The sequence below is a fragment of the Lissotriton helveticus genome, chromosome 10, assembly GCF_964261635.1.
Source record: "Lissotriton helveticus chromosome 10, aLisHel1.1, whole genome shotgun sequence".
In the NCBI taxonomy this organism is placed as follows: domain Eukaryota; kingdom Metazoa; phylum Chordata; class Amphibia; order Caudata; family Salamandridae; genus Lissotriton; species Lissotriton helveticus.
In genome coordinates, this window is record NC_136071.1 from 841,476,595 (window position 1) to 841,495,828 (window position 19,234).

Consider the following 19,234-nt stretch of genomic DNA (forward strand, 5'->3'; position numbering starts at 1 on the left):
TGTCTAGTTTTCAAAAATGTATAGGTTTGCTAGGTTTCCCTAGGTGCCGGCAGGGCTAGGGTTCAAAAACTACAGGTAGGCACTTTGCCAAAAAAGGGCCAGTTTTGACTGCGAAATTGAGGTGCGACCACGTTGCGTTTTGCGCCGTTTCCTGTCGCAGGAACTAGGCAGACCCAGGCAAGTGAGGTACCATTTTTCTTGGGAGACCTGGGGGAACGCGGGGTGGGTGGAAATTTGTTGATCCACGCAGATTCTAGAACTTTCCACCACAGAAATGTGAGGAAAATGCGTTTTTTTTGTCAATTTTTTAGCTTTGCAAGGGATTCTGGGTAACAGAACCTGGTGGGAGGCAGTCGAGTCACCCCATCCTGAATTCACCTGGGTATCTAGTTTTCAAAAATGTATAGGTTTGCTAGGTTTCCCTAGGTGCCGGCAGAGCTAGGGTTCAAAAACGAAAGATAGGCACTTTGCCAAAAAAGGACCAGTTTTGACTGCGAAATTGAGGTGCGACCATGTTGCGTTTTGCGCTGTTTCCTGACGCAGGCACTAGGCAGACCCAGGCAAGTGAGGTACCATTTTTCTCAGGGGACCTGGGGGAACGCTGGGTGGGTGGAAATTTGTTGATCCACGCAGATTCCAGAACTTTCCACCACAGAAATGTGAGGAAAATGCGTTTTTTTCCCAATTGTTTAGGTTTGCAAGGGATTCTGGGAACCAGAACCTGGTGGGAGGCAGTCGAGTCACCCCATCCTGAATTCCCCTGGGTGTCTAGTTTTAAAAAATGTATAGGTTTCCCTAGGTGCCGGCATAGCTAGGGTTAAAAACTACAGGTAGGCACTTTACCAAAAAAGGGCCAGTTTTGACTGCGAAATTGACGTGCGGCCACGTTGCGTTTTGCGCCGTTTCCTGTCGCAGGAACTAGGCAGACCCAGGCAAGTGCGGTACCATTTTTCTCGGGAGACCTGGGGGAACGCGGGGTGGATGGAAATTTGTTGATCCACGCAGATTCTAGTACTTTCCACCACAGAAATGTGAGGAAAATGCGTATTTTTTGTCAATTTTTTAGCTTTGCAAGGGATTCTGGGTAACAGAACCTGGTGGGAGGCAGTCGAGTCACCCCATCCTGAATTCCCCTGGGTATCTAGTTTTAAAAAATTTATAGGTTTGCTAGGTTTCCCTAGGTGCCGGCAGAGGTAGGGTTCAAAAACGAAAGATAGGCACTTTGCCAAAAAAGGGCCAGGTTTGACTGCGAAATTGAGTTGCGACCACGTTGCGTTTTGTGCTGTTTCCTGACGCAGGCACTAGGCAGACCCAGGCAAGTGAGGTACCATTTTTCTCGGGAGACCTGGGGGAACGCTGGGTGGGTGGAAATTTGTTGATCCACGCAGATTCCAGAACTTTCCACCACAGAAATGTGAGGAAAATGAGTTTTCCCCCCAATTTTTTAGGTTTGCAAGGGATTCTGGGAACCAGAACCTACTGGGAGGCAGTCGAGTCACCCCATTCTGAATTCCCCTGGGTGTCTAGTTTTCATAAATGTATAGGTTTCCTACGTTTCCTTAGGTGCCGGCAGAGCTAGGGTGAAAAAACTACAGCTAGGCACTTTGCCATAAAAGGGTCAATTTTTAACTGCAAAATTGAGGTGTGACCACGTTGCATTTTGCGCCGTTTCCTGTCGCAGGCACAAGGCCGACCCACACAAGTGAGGTACCGTTTTTATCGGGAGACTTAGGGTAATTCAGATTTGTAAATCAACTGTTATTACCTATTGAGTTTTCATGCATTTCTCCCTTCCCAATGAAAGACATTGTGTAAAAAAAAATCATTTTGAAAAATGGCCAATAATTCTCATGCTAGTATGAGTATTCCCAATTTTGAAAATGTGCAAATATATACTGTTTCTAAAATCTATAATTTGTACCCAAGTCAGAAATACATAGGTGTCTTTCATACCGATTTTTCCATGTATACATTTTCCAAGAATAAGTGCTCTATACCCGGTAAATAATAAAATTCCATTGCAAGTTGCTGCTCAGTTTTTGGCTCTGGGTTTGTCGGGTTCTTGGTGAAACTACAAGTCCAATATATCCCCACAACCAGGAAGGTCAAATGAATGTAACGGTATATTGCTTTCAAAGAACTGTCAAAATTACAAGAAGTTACAGGTGAAAACGAAGAGACAAAAGGCTGTTTTTTTCAACTAATTTTCAATTATTCCAATATTTAACTGTTACTTTCTATAAAGAAACCTTCATGGATTTAGACAAATGACCCCTTTCTGAATTCAGAATTTTGTTTTCTTTTCGAAAATGTATAACTTTCCAGGATCCATTATTGCTTTCCAACTCATTTCAACCATTAACTGGAAGGAGGTTGAAAGCTCTAAAAATAGCACAAATAGGCTATGTCCCAGAAAAATGCCAAAACTGTGTGAAAAATGTTGGTTCTCTGACAAAAGACTGTCATTCCCTAAAAGCTGAGAAAATGGAGATTTCAGCCCTACAAACCCTTTTCTGATAACATTTGCAGGGAAAACCTCAGAGGCTTTCATTTGCAGCCCGTTTTTCCCATTTTTCTGAAAAAAACAGAAATGTTACTGAATTTTGCCTAATTTCTGGGAACCCTCCAAGGGAATCCACAAACCCTGGGCACCTTTAGAATACACATCATGTTGGAAGAAAAGGACGCAAATTTGGCGTGGATACCTTATATGGTCAAAAAGTTACAGGGGCCTAAGCGCGCACTACCTCAAATCGCCAAAAAAAGGCTTAGCACAGGAGGGGAAAAGGCCTAGCCGCGAAGGGGTTAAGGCTGTTATTCACCAGTATTGAGTAATTCTGGCTTGCATCGGATTTAAAAATACATTTTTTTTTAAAAGTTCCTATTATCTCCACAAAATTATAAGACTAGTCTAAACTCTAAGCATTTTGTTTTTAAACTAAATACTTTTGGGTTACAGAAATCTATCGCTGAAAAATCTTTGATAGAGCTTATCATGACTAACAAAGTTGCAGGTAGTGTTTTGACATGTTTTAATAGAGTAAGACCTCAACTGCGATTACTCTCTATTATTGTTACCGCGCCAAAATCTGCATGTTCTGTTATTAACTGGGTCTTTTTCAACATGAAAATTTCAGGCGATTTGGCCTGCCGTAATGTTCCGGTTGAAAAATCAAAGTGTCATTTACAAAGATGTCGACATTTTACACGGCACTCATAATTAAGACCTAATTGCTGGTAATCATTCAGTGGAATTATTGGCAGCCAGACTTGGTTGATGCAGGAGTGAATTTTTTTTGAGTTCCCAGGAACACTTCACGATTTTGGCCCCTGGTCTTTCCAGAATAATATTAAAAGAACATCAGACAAAAATATAGAGTTTTGTAAATTATTACAAGAATCTGCAGATATGTTAAGGATCAAACAGCATGTTCACATTTCAGAAGTAAGCCTGTAAAATTATCTCACCACATTTTCCAAGAGAGTTATGGTTTCTCCATGGTATAAAAGTTCACAAAAGAGCTTATACAAAATATTGCGTCGGTTTTCCGGAAGCTTTGCAAAAGGCTCGAAGTGTTTTCTCAAGTGAGCTATGTCTGTGAAAAAAAATAGATGTGTTGGTAGGAAAGCACCATGCAGTACAGTACAATATGGAGAGCATTTGCAAACGAAAATGGCACCCAATGTTCCAAGAAGATTTACAACCTGAAAATTCAGTATCATACAGAACTATCTTGTCAGTATGACGACGGGTGAGGTTCTATACTCGGGTTACCCTTCATATACAAGAAGCAACTCTTTTGATTACAACATAATAGGCATGCCAATTTACAACAGGTTAATCTCTAAATTCTTATAGAATATGAGAGTTGTAGAGCAGTAAGACACTGAAAAAAACAGTGACCCCAACTGAGCAGTAGTGCAAGAAGCGCATGACAGCTACATGTATTTATCGGTTTGCAATGCTACCGAACTGAAACTGCATTTGCCGTGTTTAGGTCGAGTCAGCGTGCATGCGCTGCTCTGGTGATCTGCTGTAATAGAATATTGAAGAGAAGCCCGCCCATTCTTCACCCATATTTGTCATTGGCTTCTGTCTTTGTCCTTCAAAAATGCAGGCTTCTGATTCAGTAATCGGTTTGTTAATACCTCCTTAGTACCGCCTTTTCTTCATTTGTAACCTCCTATGGCTACTGGCCCCTTTTCTTCGGTTGTTACACGGTACATGTTATTTAGTCTGGAAGCAATACTTTGTTTAATGAGTTTTCCCTACTGCCGGCACAACATGCTTTCTTGCAACATTTACCGCGACTTTCACTTTTGGCCGGGCACCTTTAGTTATTTAATAATACAGCTGCTTTCACTTTTGAAACTGCGCCTTTATTTATTTAGTAATACCGCAGCTTTCACTTTTGGCACAGCGCCTTTATTTATTTAGTAATACTGCCGCTTTCACTTTTCATGGAGCACCTTTATTTATTTATTTATTTATTTATTTAATAATAGCGCCTCTTTCACTTTTGTCCGGCGCATTTATTTATTTTTCAACAGCGTTGCTCTCTTGGCTGCCGCTGGGTAGTCCTGCATGTTTCTGTGTCCTCTTCCTTGGCATGCTCGTGGGGCAGTTCACCATGTAGGATGTGTTGTCTAGTGTGGTGGATTGTAAATTGGTAACACAGAATAGTGCTGTCTTCGCTTGTTGCTCAGTTTGGAGAAGTTTAAAATTGATGCAGGAGAAGCAGGCAGTAGTAGAAACCTGGCACAAAGGGCCTGAAATTATCCTGGAAATCAAATTGTAGCTCAGGAGGGCATGTAGCAATAACGTAGAGACCTCATGGGCCCTCTAAGGAAGGCTGGAGTGCACCCTGTGAGCAGTCCCTTCTCCTGGAAATTTTGAGATGCAGGTTTCCTAGCTGTCTGCTGTGTACCTTAAAGCTTTGGTAAGTGGATGGACGGTATTTCTGGAAATCAAACTAGAGGTAAAACACTTTATTCTCTTTCATGTGCCACTCTGCTACCTTCTATTTTGCTGTTGTTTATCTTAAGCATTGAAATATCAGAGATTTTATTCATATGATTTACCTGTAGAAGATTTAGGAAAGCGTGCCTTCTGTTGGTGCTGTGATTGGTGTTTATCGGCTATGTTTCTGTCCCTGTGATCTGTTTACAGTGCATTGTCTCATTTAATTCACTGCACTATGCCTGGTTACTGATATACGACACTGTAGTGGGACTTCTGTACTTCGCTGCCGTGTGCGCTGTGTCTAATCCACTTCACTGCAGTGTTTATTGTGTCTGGTGTACTTGACTGCAGTGTATACCGTCCCTATGCTTTTCATTGCAGTGCTCTGTGCACTCACTGGAGCGAGCTTTGAGCCTAATGTATTACACTGTAGTATGCTTGCTTTGTGTGACTACTACTCTTCACTGCAGAGTGTTTTATGCTGCACAGTGCTCTATACCCAATGCCTACAATGCTTATTAGAACAGGTGCAGGGCGGATCTTTTTTCTTTAGTACACCTGAAAGTCAGTACACTCATAATTTGCTAAGGTTTCAGATTGCTTATGTGAGACATTTTCATAATTTCGAAATTCTATGGGAGCATGTGGCTTGCAGTACTTTTCCTGAATGTTCTCAAGATGTCTGATGTGTGTTAGGAGCTCCCAGATGATTTCTTGAAAATGACTAAAACCGGGGGTCATTGGTAATGAAAAGTAGAAGGATCCCTAAAAGCTAGTGAATGCAGCATTTTCCCACCAATGAGTTAGATTAACTGAATCTAACAAAAATGGAATGCAGTGGCAGTGTCCCAGTGCATGCCTTTTTTGTTGTTCAAACATAACCTTTCGATGACCACACTTGTGCATTAGCAGAGCCAATAGTTCTGGCTAAACACTTATAAGGTCCCAAAGGCGAGATCGATTGCATTGCAAATGCTTGTTTCTACCCTGCCTGCCTTTTTGTTGTGCTCTTCCAAAGACAGGCTTAAATAGGACAGATCTCATGATGGATTAAAGGTGGCACCCCGGTGGTGGACAGTTCACTGCTTTGATTAATCAAAGAAGGAGTCTTCAGTGGCTCCCCAGCATCTTCCAAGCCTAAATGGGGCAAGGGCTGTTGACCTGCTGACTTACAGCGTTTCTCCCATCAGGCCATTCTCAAAATCCCTTTAGTGTCATGTCCACAGAGGTACACCTTGCAGACTACCTCTTAAAACTATGCAAGATATCACAATGTTTACCATCACACAGTTACTTTCGGTACCTGAGCCTAGTCTGACTTTGCTGTTTACAGGATTGATCTAAATGTTTGGTAGGCACTGGTAAAAACATACATAAATAAGGTTGTCTTTTTCACAAATACCTTGCTTTAAGATGCTCAGCGACGCACACCCTGGAAGAGATTTTCTTTTTTCAGAATATCCATTGCCATCCATGCTGTCCCAGGAATGTAAGGAGAGACCATCAAAGTGCCCAGTGAGATATGGATGGAAGCCTTCAGTGATTTCCTTCTCAAATCCGCCTTCTTTTTCAGGCAAAACGCAGAATTCTGTGAAGCAAACAAAACAAAATGCGAGAGTCGAATCACTTCTTTTGCGGTTTGCTTTTTCTATTTCCAGCATTTAAATTACTGAATATATTAGTATGTTCACCCTATAGAAAACGTTAATGCCTTTTAGAAGTCTTGTGTTCAATGTTCAGAAATATATGTAGGACAGCAAATACTTTTCACCATTTTAGTGTTCTTCTGAGTTGGGTGACATATCCAGGCGTACCGCAGTGATGTGTGGCATCAGCTTTAGATTCTATGTCAGGACCCAGAGGCGAAGATTAGGCTATTCTTTCTTCATTTATTTTGCATAGCAGCTATGTTAACCAATAAACATAACAATAAAGAACTTCCTTTCCCATGTTCCCAGGGAAAACATGAAAATCCAACAAAACAAGTCCACCCAATCCGGTGTCTACAGCTTCTGTAAATGGAGTTGCCCCTCATCTATCTTCCTCTTTCTTTGCTGTTTGCTGCCATGCCAGATGAGTACTGGTACTATTGTTCCCTTTTCCTACTATTGTTTGCGCTCGTTTATTGCTCTGTTTGCAGGTACATGTAAAGGCGAAGTCTCTGCTTCGCTAACGCGGCACCAGGAACGCTGAATAGCTCCTTCGTGGCCACTCCTTGATCAGTTTCTGTGTCAGGGAACCAGGGCCAAGGTGCACGGAGGTCAGCCAGCCGCTAGAGAGCAGGCACCTCCGGCGTCAATTTTTTTTTTTTTATATTTCTTTTTATTAAGACAAGGCAACAAAAAAAAGGGCATAGTACAGAGGAGACACTCTCCCATATAGCACCAAATCTTACCGGAGAGGGAAGGGGGAGGGGGGTTGCAGGGAACAGGGTACATATTTATTGAGCAATCATGGGGAGGCGGGAGTATCAAAGGTAGAATCTACAGGTGGCACACAAATTTCCCCCCTGTATCGGTTCCACAACCCCCACACTGATGCCCACTTATGAGGGCGACCCCTCGCTAAGTAAACAGTCTTTTCACGGAACATACACCAATCCATATTCTCTTTCCATCCCTCAAGGGTGGGCGGCCGCTCGGATCCCCACTGCTGAGCTATATTCCTTTTCGCTATCATATCACCCAATGTTGCCCATTTAGTCTGCGCTGAGTTAAGATCAGTAGGCTCCCAAATATTAAGGAGGCATCTTCTTGCCTCCGGCAACACCGTCACCCCAAGACCTCTTGCATAGTATCATGTATCCTACTCCAATACTCGGCTATATACCGACATTCCCAAAGGATATGGAGGAATGTACCCACAAGACCACACCTCCGTCTGCACAAACCTGTATCAGACAGCCCCATCCGAACCAGACGGGGCCCTGTGACATAAACCCTGTGTAATATATTTAACTGAACAAGTCTCAATCGTGCTGGGATCGCGACTTCCCTCGGTGAGGACACAGCCGATTGCCAGTCCTCATCCTCTAATTCAATGCCATCTTGCAACCATTTATCCCTCAATTCTACAAGGAGATCTGCCCTATGAATTATCACCTTCTTATAGATCAGGGAAATAGTCTTCTCGGGCAAATGACCATCTAAAATTCTATCTTCGAGAGGCGATGACTCGGGCAGGTCTGCTGCCGCCGGCAGAGCCGTCTTCAACGCATGCCTGACCTGCGCATAGTGAAAATACTCAGTTCTCCTCAATTCAAATTCAGCCTGTAGTTCTTCAAATGTTTTAATCCTCCCCTTAACCCAAATGTCGCCAATGGTTGAAATCCCAATCAGGTCCCACTTATCAAAACCTCTTGTGTTCCAAAGCTTTCCCAATTTTTCTGAGTCGAACAGTGGGGTGGCCTGCGTCAATCAGTCCCTCCATCCCACAGAGCTAGTGGCATCGCGCCAGATCCGCACCACATGTTTAGTCGGCCCCGTCAAGCACCCCTCCGCTGACCTAGCATAGAGTGCCCTATTATAATTGTCTCCAGGAAGAAGCCACCTATCCATTGCGTATCCAGGATCCGAGGCGGGCCCATAAGTACATAGGTTAATGGCTGACAGCTGAGAGGCCCAATAGTATCGCTTGATATTAGGGAGAGCTACACCTCCATCATACCATGGAAGCGTCAATTTAGCTAACGCTATACGGGGGTCTACCCTCCATAATAGACTACGCTGTAACCCTTCAACCTCTCGAAAATAACTAGCTGGCACTATATCTAATGTATTCTGAAGGGCGTAAAGAAAACGGGACAAAGACATCATTTTAAAAAGGGTTGCACGCCCCAACAGGGAGAGAGGGAGCCTCTTCCAGCCGGCCATGTCACTCCTTAGTCTAACCAAAGGGGGAAGGAGATTGCTCGCATAACGGACTGTAGGATCCAATGAGATAAAAATCCCCAAATACTTAAACCCGTCCGTAGCTATCTGAATCGGGCAATTTCGCGGGGGAACTGGAGTCTCCCCACTAAGAACGAACAAAAGAGATTTCCCCCAATTTATAGACAGCCCAGAGTTCCTGCCGAAGGAGGCCAACACATCACAAACGACAATTCTACAACAGGGGTATAGGGCAAGAGAAAAGACTGCACTACATCCACTATCTCTGGTCTAGTTTTGTTTGTGAGTGCAAGAAACCTGAAGCCACATACCCCTAGGCTTCCAAGACTAATGCCCAAAGGCACTTTTGCAAAAACAACACAGTGGTTCAGCACACCATACAATATACAGTAACAGTGTTTGTCAAAATAACAATATCAATAGGCCATAGAATTTTCTTTTCTTGCTTTTATTCCAAAAATTCTTCATAAACAAGTAGCCAACGCGTTTCGTCCGAAGGACTTCTTCAGGGCTACAACAAACAAATATACAAAATATACATATTATACAAAACTATTTAACAATTAAAAACAGAATAATTCATGAGTACAAAGACATAATATATCTGTTACACAGTTCATGGATATGATTGGCCTACTGACTTAATTCAAAATTCAACTTTTCGTATAGAAGGAAAAGAAAAGACCATAAAGTCTCTTCTAAAAGAGGGCTTGATCGCTAATCATGTCAAAACTATTACTGTTTTTTAACAGATTTCACATTTAGCTTGAACAGTGAACTAATGTTTAGGAGGAGGGGATTAAAGGGATTTTTTAAAGTGACTTTTTAGTGGAACCCAAGCCTTCAATTGGTCATCATGAGAAATGAACACGTGATCATATCTTACCGAAAAATATCAATAAGTACGTCATAGAATGGTCATTCCTGAGGCTTTATCTTGAGCTGCTTCTTTAAAATTTAAGTGCCAAAGATGGCCTATAGTGAAGAGAGATTAAATATACATTTTTTTAGAGCTATATTTTTTTTATTAAAAGGGCAACTCTAATTTATTGAGTCAATGTATCACATACCTTGTTCTTTGAAGAACACTAGTAAGTTCTCCTCAATCAGGTTTAGCTGGATAAGTATATGATTAGAATGACGTCATTATTTCTATTTCATTCCAGTGATATGTGTATTCACCCTTTTGAAAATATATAGCATATGAGACAAGGGCTCCTTCGCAGTTTTATTTAAAAAACAAAAGGTCGTTCATACATAACGTGTGCAATGGGTATACACAGCCCTTTTCTTGTTATCAAAACAGTCCTAAATGGACTAAAAGAGAGAAGCTCTCTGGTTAGGTAATGACCCTCAAACACAGGGCAAAAACGTTTTACTCATATGCCAAAAGAGTTGACAAAATGTGTGTAATGAGTTGGCACAAGATATAAATGAGAAAGCAAACATCTGCCCCCATCTACAGTATAATGAGGACAAAAGAAATACAATACATGGAGAGAGCGCATAGTTCTAAAAGAGCCGACTTGGCTCACACACACCGAATGTTTTATGATGCCAAATTACCGTTTCACCCGGTTTTCTAAACGTGCACAAATTTAGGCTATCTGATTCGGTCATGCACCTTAATTACAGAGTGCAAGACGCCCATGTACTTGATAAGCCGTTTAAAATTAAGATTAAGAACAAATGCCAGCATAAGAACGGCACATCGTAACGACTAGGGTTTAGCAGTCCCCCAGAATGTTTACTTACTTAAGTCATCGTAGCGTCAGCGTCTTTCCTTGGTCACGGCCTCGAGTTGGTGGTTCGAGCACTGACCCGGGAAGAGAAGTTTAAATAGTCCGCAAACGGGGCTCAGCTGTTCGCATTTATGTTGAACAGCGCAGTGGACCATGTAAACACGGCAGCCATCTTTAGCTATGTAATGATTGTCAGGATATAAAGAGATTAGCGACATTTTCTACAAAATCCTCGATTATAATAATGACACGTGCTTAGTGATTTAGAAACTATATATTACTGTGCGATACACGCACATTTTTACAATTGTTGTTATTATTATGAAGGATTTGTATCTTCTTAGACGTTAAATGAAAAATGCGGTATTTTTATAACCTCGATATTGTGTTAATAGGTGCGTGTGTATTCGCAATGCGGATCTACTGAGAGCGTAAAAATTACGATCTTAATACACCAAGTTGTCAAATGATGAAAGGTTAATACCGACTTTGGACGCCATCTTGAGATGGGCGAAATATATCGGGAGTTATTGTGCTTATATGCCGCTTAAAGCTTGTTTGTCTCTATAAATCAGAAGATGTTTAATATTAAATAAGGCGGTATATATCAAGAGATCTTGCTCTCTTTAGCAAATCAGATTAAGCAACGATAAAAAGTGATTCCCAAATTCAAGCACCATGTTGAGATGGGCAATACAGACTGATCGTTATTTCAATCACTATAGCGTGGTCAAAGTCTGTATACATAAAATCATCTATATTCAATTATTTCGTATGCCAGTCCTCATTACTAGATTGTGCTGACAATGTTTCATATTATGAACTTGACACTTTATAGATTTTTACTAAAAAGCAGTGTTCAAATAGGTTGTCAATGCATTACTAAAAAGTAATGTTCAGATGAGTTGTTAATCATTTTATCAAAAAGGGTCAATCTATTCAGGTGGCATATAATGGAGAATAACTCTCCTTTCATAATGAATATTTCACGAACAAACAATGTCAAAGAAAATGATATAGTTCATTGTTAATGTTAAGTCCCTTAGAGATGCTACGAAGCCGACAAATCCATGTGGCTTCCCGCTGTCTGAGCATTTTAATTCTATCACCACCTCTTATTGGTGGTTTTACATGATCAATGCCAAAGAAATGGATAAAGGGTTCATCAGGGTGATTTTCATGAATGTGCACAGACACTGGATATTTATCATCTCTATTCTTTATGGCTCTTACATGCTCCTGAATACGAGTTTTCAGATTCCTAATACTACTGCCCACATATATTTTGTTACATGCACAAACAATAATATATACAGTGTGTGTAGTATTACAGTTGATAAATCAGTTTATAGAAAATTCGACTTCGGTGTTGTGCTTGAATTTGGACTTCCTGTGTATACCCAGTTCACACACGCTACAGTTTCCGCATGTGGAAAAACCATTAGGCTTCTCAGAAAGCCATGCTATTCGACTTTTTTTCTTTTCATTTTGGATATAGCTTGGACAAAGCATGTTTTAATTGTTTTACCTCTCCGGTACACCACCTTGGGTTTTGCAGTGATTGTTCCTAAGGGCAATTTTGCTGATTGTAAGAGATGCCAATTACGTCTGAGGATATTATATACATGATGACTTTGTACATTGTACTGAGTGATGAAAGGTACATTTTCTGTTTGAGACCTGTTTTTATTCTTTGGTTTTGAAACCAAGGTACTCTGCCTGTCCACTTTCTGTATTTTTTGTTCAGCTATTCTTATAGTTTCTTTGGAATAGCCTCTTTTGACAAAATTGGTCTTTATTTGGGTTACGTTCTCTTTAAATGATTCGTCAAGGCTGCAGTTGCGCCTTGCTCGCATCATTTCCCCATAGGGGATGGCATTGATAGTGCTGCAAGGATGTGCACTCTCGGCATGCAATATACTATTGCACGACGTTGGTTTTTTATACATGGTGCTGTGTATCTTTTTGTCTTTATGGAATAGCTTAAGATCGAAAAACTCTATGCTCTCACCAGAGTATGACATAGTTAGTTTTACATTAAATCTGTTGTCGTTCAGATAATGTTGGAAAGCAACCAGATTTTCAGCAGTTCCATTCCAGATTAGCAGGATGTCGTCTATATACCTGGCATAAAAAATTATGTTGTCCATCCATTTTGCAGCCCCGGGTCCCCAGGCATGCTCCGCCTCATACAAACCCATAAATAGGTTTGCATAAGACAGAGCAAGCCTGGATCCCATCGCCGTTCAACGTGTTTGAAGGAACCAGGAGCCATTGTGTAAAAACACATTCATAGTTAGCCCCATGTGTGCCATCTCTAATAGCATTGCTGAGTGGTTTAGGTGGGAGGCACTTCTTTTATACAGAAAGTGTTTTAGAGCCCTTATGCCACAATCTGTATGAATACAGGTGTAGAGACTTTCTACATCCATAGTGACGAACAGTAGTTCATCACTATTCCACTCAAAGTCATCTAATTTACTCAGCACATCCTTGCTGTCCTTTAGGTAGGCTGGTAAGTTGCGCACGATAGGTTGTAAGAAACTATCTATATATTCGGAGAGGTGTTCTGTGGGACATCCATTTCCCGAAATTATCGGTCTTCCTGGAGGGAAAACCCCTCCCTTGTGCAACTTAGGTAGTATATAAATACAAGGGTACCTACTGTCCTTAGCCTGTAGATACTTGTATTATCTGTCTGAAATTAGCCCTATTTCATGCCATTCTCTCAATCTGACATTAATGGCATTCTCAATTTTAGGAATTGGACATTCCTTTAGCTGTTCATAACAAGATGAGTCACTCAGCTGCCTATCTATTTCTCCCAAATAGTCTTTAAGATCCATTAAGACAATATTACCTCCTTTGTCGGCTTCACGCACGACTACGTTCTTATCTTCTTGCAAATTTTTCAGGAGGGATAGATCTTTTTTGGAAAGATTATAGCGGTGTATGCAGTGAGAATGAATACCATGATTGTCTTCAAGGTGGTGTAATTCAGATGTAACTTTTTCCATAAATTTGTCTAGATGTATATCATGCACTCCAGATGGTATAAAGGTGGATTTGTTTCTCAATCCGCTACTAATGGTGGTATCCTCATGAATATTTAATAGGTTAGCCATTTCTCTAATGTCAACATTTAGATCATCTTCATCTAAAGTTGCTAACAGATGAATACCATTTAAATCACAAATCTTCACTCATATCATTCAAATCATTAGTGGGAATGGACCGATGTTCTGCAAAATATTTCTTTAATTTGAGTTTCCTCATAAATTTGTACAAATCAGCATGAAGGTCAACATAGTTACAGTTTTTACTTATACAATAATTTAGACCTTTTTGCAAAATAGATATTTCTTTGTCAGTCAAAGTTTTAGACGATAAATTTACAATATTCAATTGATTGACAAGACAGGCATCATTTTCAATGGTACATACATTTTCAATTACAGTATCTATTTTTTCGATATTGTCATTTTGCTCTGCAAGCGCGTTTGTACTCCTGTTTTTACGTTTTTGCCCACCCCGTCTGGTTCTACGTTTAGATTTTTTCTTTTGTTCCCTAGTCTGTAACGTTGTACCTCCTGTAAAAAATGTGATGTTTGTGGAGTGGCCATCGAGTTACTGGTGCCCTCTCCTGGATCACTTTCAATAGAGGATAGTGAACTATTGCTGGTTGAAATGTCTGATGAAATTGTTGCAGTTTTATCTACAACTACTGGTTTTGGGTTCACATCATCATATTTTTTAGCAAATGTAAAAACCCTACCCCTCTCATAGTCTAGTTCATCCCTTAGGATTTTCTTCTGTTTTTTATCTTTAAGATATATCTGGTAATTCATAAGTTCTTTTTTCAAGATCTCATAGTTTTTTTGTGTATTCTCCTTCAGATTCATTTCCAGAATCTCTTTTTCTAATTTAGCAATCTCCTCTCTCATTTTCAGTCCCTTTCTTTCAGCATTGGTTATCAAAATTCGCATCATGCGAAATGATGAGTCATACAGTCCTTCCTCCCAATCCTCCAACAAATCACTATCCAAATCTTCATAGTTGGGAAAGATTAGGATTCTTAGGCCACGGGTATTTTTTTGTTTTCCACATATTTTTTTAAAGTGGCCCCGTCTCACCATTTTCCCAATTCGTGTTTCTTTAATTTCTCCAAACGAATACATTTTTCTTTCAAGCCCTCACTTTTTAGATTTTTATTTTCACTGTCAAAGGACAGTGAAAATAAAAAATGTATTCGTTTGGAGAAATTAAAGAAACAGGAATTGGGAAAATTCAGGAGCATGTAAGAGCCATAAAGAATAGAGATGATAAATATCCAGTGTCTGTGCACATTCATGAAAATCACCCTGATGAACCCTTTATCCATTTCTTTGGCATTGATCATGTAAAACCACCAATAAGAGGTGGTGATAGAACTAAAATGCTCAGACAGCAGGAAGCCACATGGATTTGTCGGCTTCGTAGCATCTCTAAGGGACTTAACATTAACAATGAACTATATCATTTTCTTTGACATTGTTTGTTTGTGAAATATTCATTATGAAAGGAGAGTTATTCTCCATTATATGCCACCTGAATGGATTGACCCTTTTTGATAAAATGATTAACAACTCATCTGAACATTACTTTTTAGTAATGCATTGACAACCTATTTGAACACTGCTTTTTAGTAAAAATCTATAAAGTGTCAAGTTCATAATATGAAACATTGTCAGCACAATCTAGTAATGAGGACTGGCATACGAAATAATTGAATATAGATGATTTTATGTATACAGACTTTGACCACACTATAGTGATTGAAATAAAGATCAGTCTGTATTGCCCATCCCAACATGGTGCTTGAATTTGGGAATCACTTTTTATCGTTGCTTAATCTGATTTGCTAAAGAGAGCAAGATCTCTTGATATATACCGCCTTATTTAATATTAAACATCTTCTGGTTTATAGAGACAAACAAGCTTTGAGCGGCATATAAGCACAATAACTCCCGATATATTTCGCCCATCTCAAGATGGCGTCCAAAGTCGGTATTAACCTTTCATCATTTGACAACTTGGTGTATTAAGATCGTAATTTGTACGCTCTCGGTAGATCCGCATTGCGACTACACACGCACCTATTAACACAATATCGAGGTTATAAAAATACCGCATTTTTCATTTAACGTCTAAGAAGATAAAAATCCTTCATAATAATAACAACAATTGTAAAAATGTGCGTGTATCGCACAGTAATATATAGTTTCTAAATCACTAAGCACGTGCCATTATTATAATCGAGGATTTTGTAGAAAATGTCGCTAATCTCTTTATATCCTGACAATCATTACATAGCTAAAGATGGCTGCCGTGTTTACATGGTCCACTGCGCTGTTCAACATAAATGCGAACAGCTGAGCCCCGTTTGCGGACTATTTAAACTTCTCTTCCCGGGTCAGTGCTCGAACCACCAACTCGAGGCCGTGACCAAGGAAAGACGCTGACGCTACGATGACTTAAGTAAGTAAACATTCTGGGGGACTGCTAAACCCTAGTCGTTACGATGTGCCGTTCTTATGCTGGCATTTGTTCTTAAACTTAATTTTAAACGGCTTATCAAGTACATGGGATTCTTGCACTCTGTAATTAAGGTGCATGACCGAATCAGATAGCCTAAATTTGTGCACGTTTAGAAAACCGGGCGAAACGGTAACTTGGCGTCATAAAACATTCGGTGTGTGTGAGCCAAGTCGGCTCTTTTAGAACTGTGCGCTCTCTCCATGTATTGTATTTCTTTTGTCCTCATTATACTGTAGATGGGGGCAGATGTTTGCTTTCTCATTTATATCTTGTGCCAACTCATTACACACATTTTGTCAACTCTTTTGGCATATGAGTAAAACGTTTTTGCCCTGTGTTTGAGGGTCATTACCTAACCAGAGAGCTTCTCTCTTTTAGTCCATTTAGGACTGTTTTAATAACAAGAAAAGGGCTCTGTATACCCATTGCACACATGTTATGTATGAACGACCTTTTGTTTTTTAAATAAAACTGCGAAGGGGCCCTTGTCTCATATGCTATATATTTTCAACAGGGTGACTACACATATCACTGGAATGAAATAGAAATAGAAATATTGATGTCATTCTAATCATATACTTATCCAGCTAAACCTGATTGAGGAGAACTTACTAGTGTTCTTCAAAGAACAAGGTATGTGATACATTGACTCAATAAATTAGAGTTGCCCTTTTAATAATAAAAAAATATATAGCTCTAAAAAATTGTATATTTAATCTCTCTTCACTATAGGCCATCTTTGCCACTTAAATTTTAAAGAAGCAGCTCAAGATAAAGCCTCAGGAATGACCATTCTATGACGTACTTATTGATATTTTTCAGTAAGATATGATCACGTGTTCATTTCTCATGATGACCAATTGAAGGCTTGGGTTCCACTAAAAAGTCACTTTAAAAAATCCCTTTAATCCTAAACATTAGTTCACTGTTCAAGCTAAATGTGAAATCTGTTAAAAAACAGTAATAGTTTTGACATGATTAGCGATCAAGCCCTCTTTTAGAAGAGACTTTATGGTCTTTTCTTTTCCTTCTATACGAAAAGTTGAATTTTGAATTAAGTCAGTAGGCCAATCATATCCATGAACTGTGTAACGGATATATTATGTCTTTGTACTCATGAATTATTCTGTTTTTAATTGTTAAATAGTTTTGTATAATATGTATATTTTGTATATTTGTTTGTTGTAGCCCTGAAGAAGTCCTTCGGACGAAACGCGTTGGCTACTTGTTTATGAAGAGTTTTTGGAATAAAAGCAAGAAAAGAAAATTCTATGGCCTATTGATATTGTTATTTTGACAAACACTGTTACTGTATATTGTATAGTGTGCTGAACCACTGTGTTGACATCACAAACGACGTCTAGGGACTCTCTAGGCGAGGTCAGGTAAAGTAATATGTCCTCCGCATACAGACAGACCCGGTCCTCCCACTGTGGGGACCACCGGATACCTCGAATAGAGGGCTCCCAGCGGATCCAGGCCACCAACGGCTCAAGGGCCAATGAAAACAGAAGGGGAGAGAGGGGACAGCCCTGTTCGGTGCCCCGTCCAAGACAAAATGGCGTCGAGACCCGGTTAGTCACCACTACCTGAGCGAGGGGTTCAGTATATAACAAACGCACCCACCGGATGAAGTCAGGGCCAAAGCCAAATTTAGCCAGGACTGTCCACAAATACGGCCATTCTACAGTGTCAAAGGCCATTGTTGCATCGAGCGATGCTACTATGGCCGGCTCCCTCAGGGTATGAGCCCTGGCTATCACACCATGTAACCTGCGCAAGTTTAGGGCCATGTATCAGTCCGCTGATCACCCTAATCAATCTATTGGAAAGAAGCTTGGCAAGTATCTTGGGCTCCGTATTCAGTAACGAAATAGGTCTATATGAAGCACAACTCAATTTTGGTTTACCCTCCTTATGAATAATCACAACAGAAGCCACTCTCTGATCGTAGGGTAGTATCCCCTTCTTCTGAGCATCAACAAACATACATCTCAGGTAGGGAGAAATCTTATCAGGTCGAAGCTTGTACAGCTCAATTGGGAGCCCATTAGGCCCCAATGCCTTACCCGAATTCAAAGAGTGTACCGCCTGGGTTACTTCGTCTGTGGTGAGGGCACTATCCATGAAATCACTGTCCTCCCTAGTCAAGCACGGAAGCTGTAAGTCTCGCAGCAGCGATTGGGAGTCTTTCTCCTGGAGATCCGAGACCGAGGTGTACACAGTTTGAAAATAATCCGCAAAACTATCCACTATACTCTCGGGGTCTCTAAGTCGTGCTCCTTCCTCTGTCACAAGCTCTGGGATAACACGATCCGCCCTATCCTTCTTGTCCAACCAAGCGATAAGTTTTCCCGCTTTATCTCCGACGTCATATAGCCGACCCTGCTGCTCTCTACTCAGGGCTCTGGCACTGTCAGTGACCAGCGATCTATGCTAGAGCTGCTTAAGATTCAGGATGTGCAGTTTAGCACGAGTCACCTGCTCCAGCCCCACCTCCAAGCTACTTATCTCAGATTCTACTTCAACAATTTCTTTGTTTCGATCCTTCTTCGCTCCCGCTATCAATGATAAAGCTTGGCCGCTAATAACAGTCTTAAAGTCTTCCCAGAGTGAAACCGAAGAGGACACCGACCCCTCAATCTCTAGGAAATAATGATCTAGAGCCTTAATCAAGTCTTTCCGGATTCTAGGGTTACGCAGATGCCAGGGATTAATGGGGGCCACCCTGCCCCCCGACCCCAAAGCAACACAGACGCAGAACCAGAGCGGAGAATGGTCAGATATGCCCCTAGCAAGATGTGCCGCCTCCGCAATGTAAGACGCATGAGCCGCGGGCACTAGGCAGTAGTCTAATCGGGAAAGGCTACCATGGGCGCCAGAATGAAAGGTGTATTGCCTTTGGTCCGGATGGAGCAGCCTCCAGCCATCCACCAAACCCATGGCATCGAGGAAATCAGGCAGCCATCTCTGAACCCGCCCCGTATCCCGTGGAGGATGTCTATCCATAACTCCAGAGACTACTGCGTTAAAGTCTCCCCCCAAAATCAATAGTCCCCTCG

At 40.8% G+C, this 19,234-nt stretch overlaps 1 protein-coding gene across 1 annotated transcript in view; it reads right to left on the reverse strand.

Annotated features, from left to right (window-relative positions):
* Positions 1 to 19,234, reverse strand: part of GSDME (gasdermin E) — a 392,371-nt gene that overhangs the window by 76,872 nt on the left and 296,265 nt on the right. Inside the window, exons 6-7 of the mRNA XM_078663458.1 lie at positions 6,366 to 6,551; positions 3,469 to 3,596 (exon numbers count right to left, since the gene is read on the reverse strand). Of these exons, the coding sequence (XP_078519584.1) occupies positions 3,469 to 3,596; positions 6,366 to 6,551 (314 nt within the window). The remainder of the gene's footprint in view (positions 1 to 3,468; positions 3,597 to 6,365; positions 6,552 to 19,234) is intronic.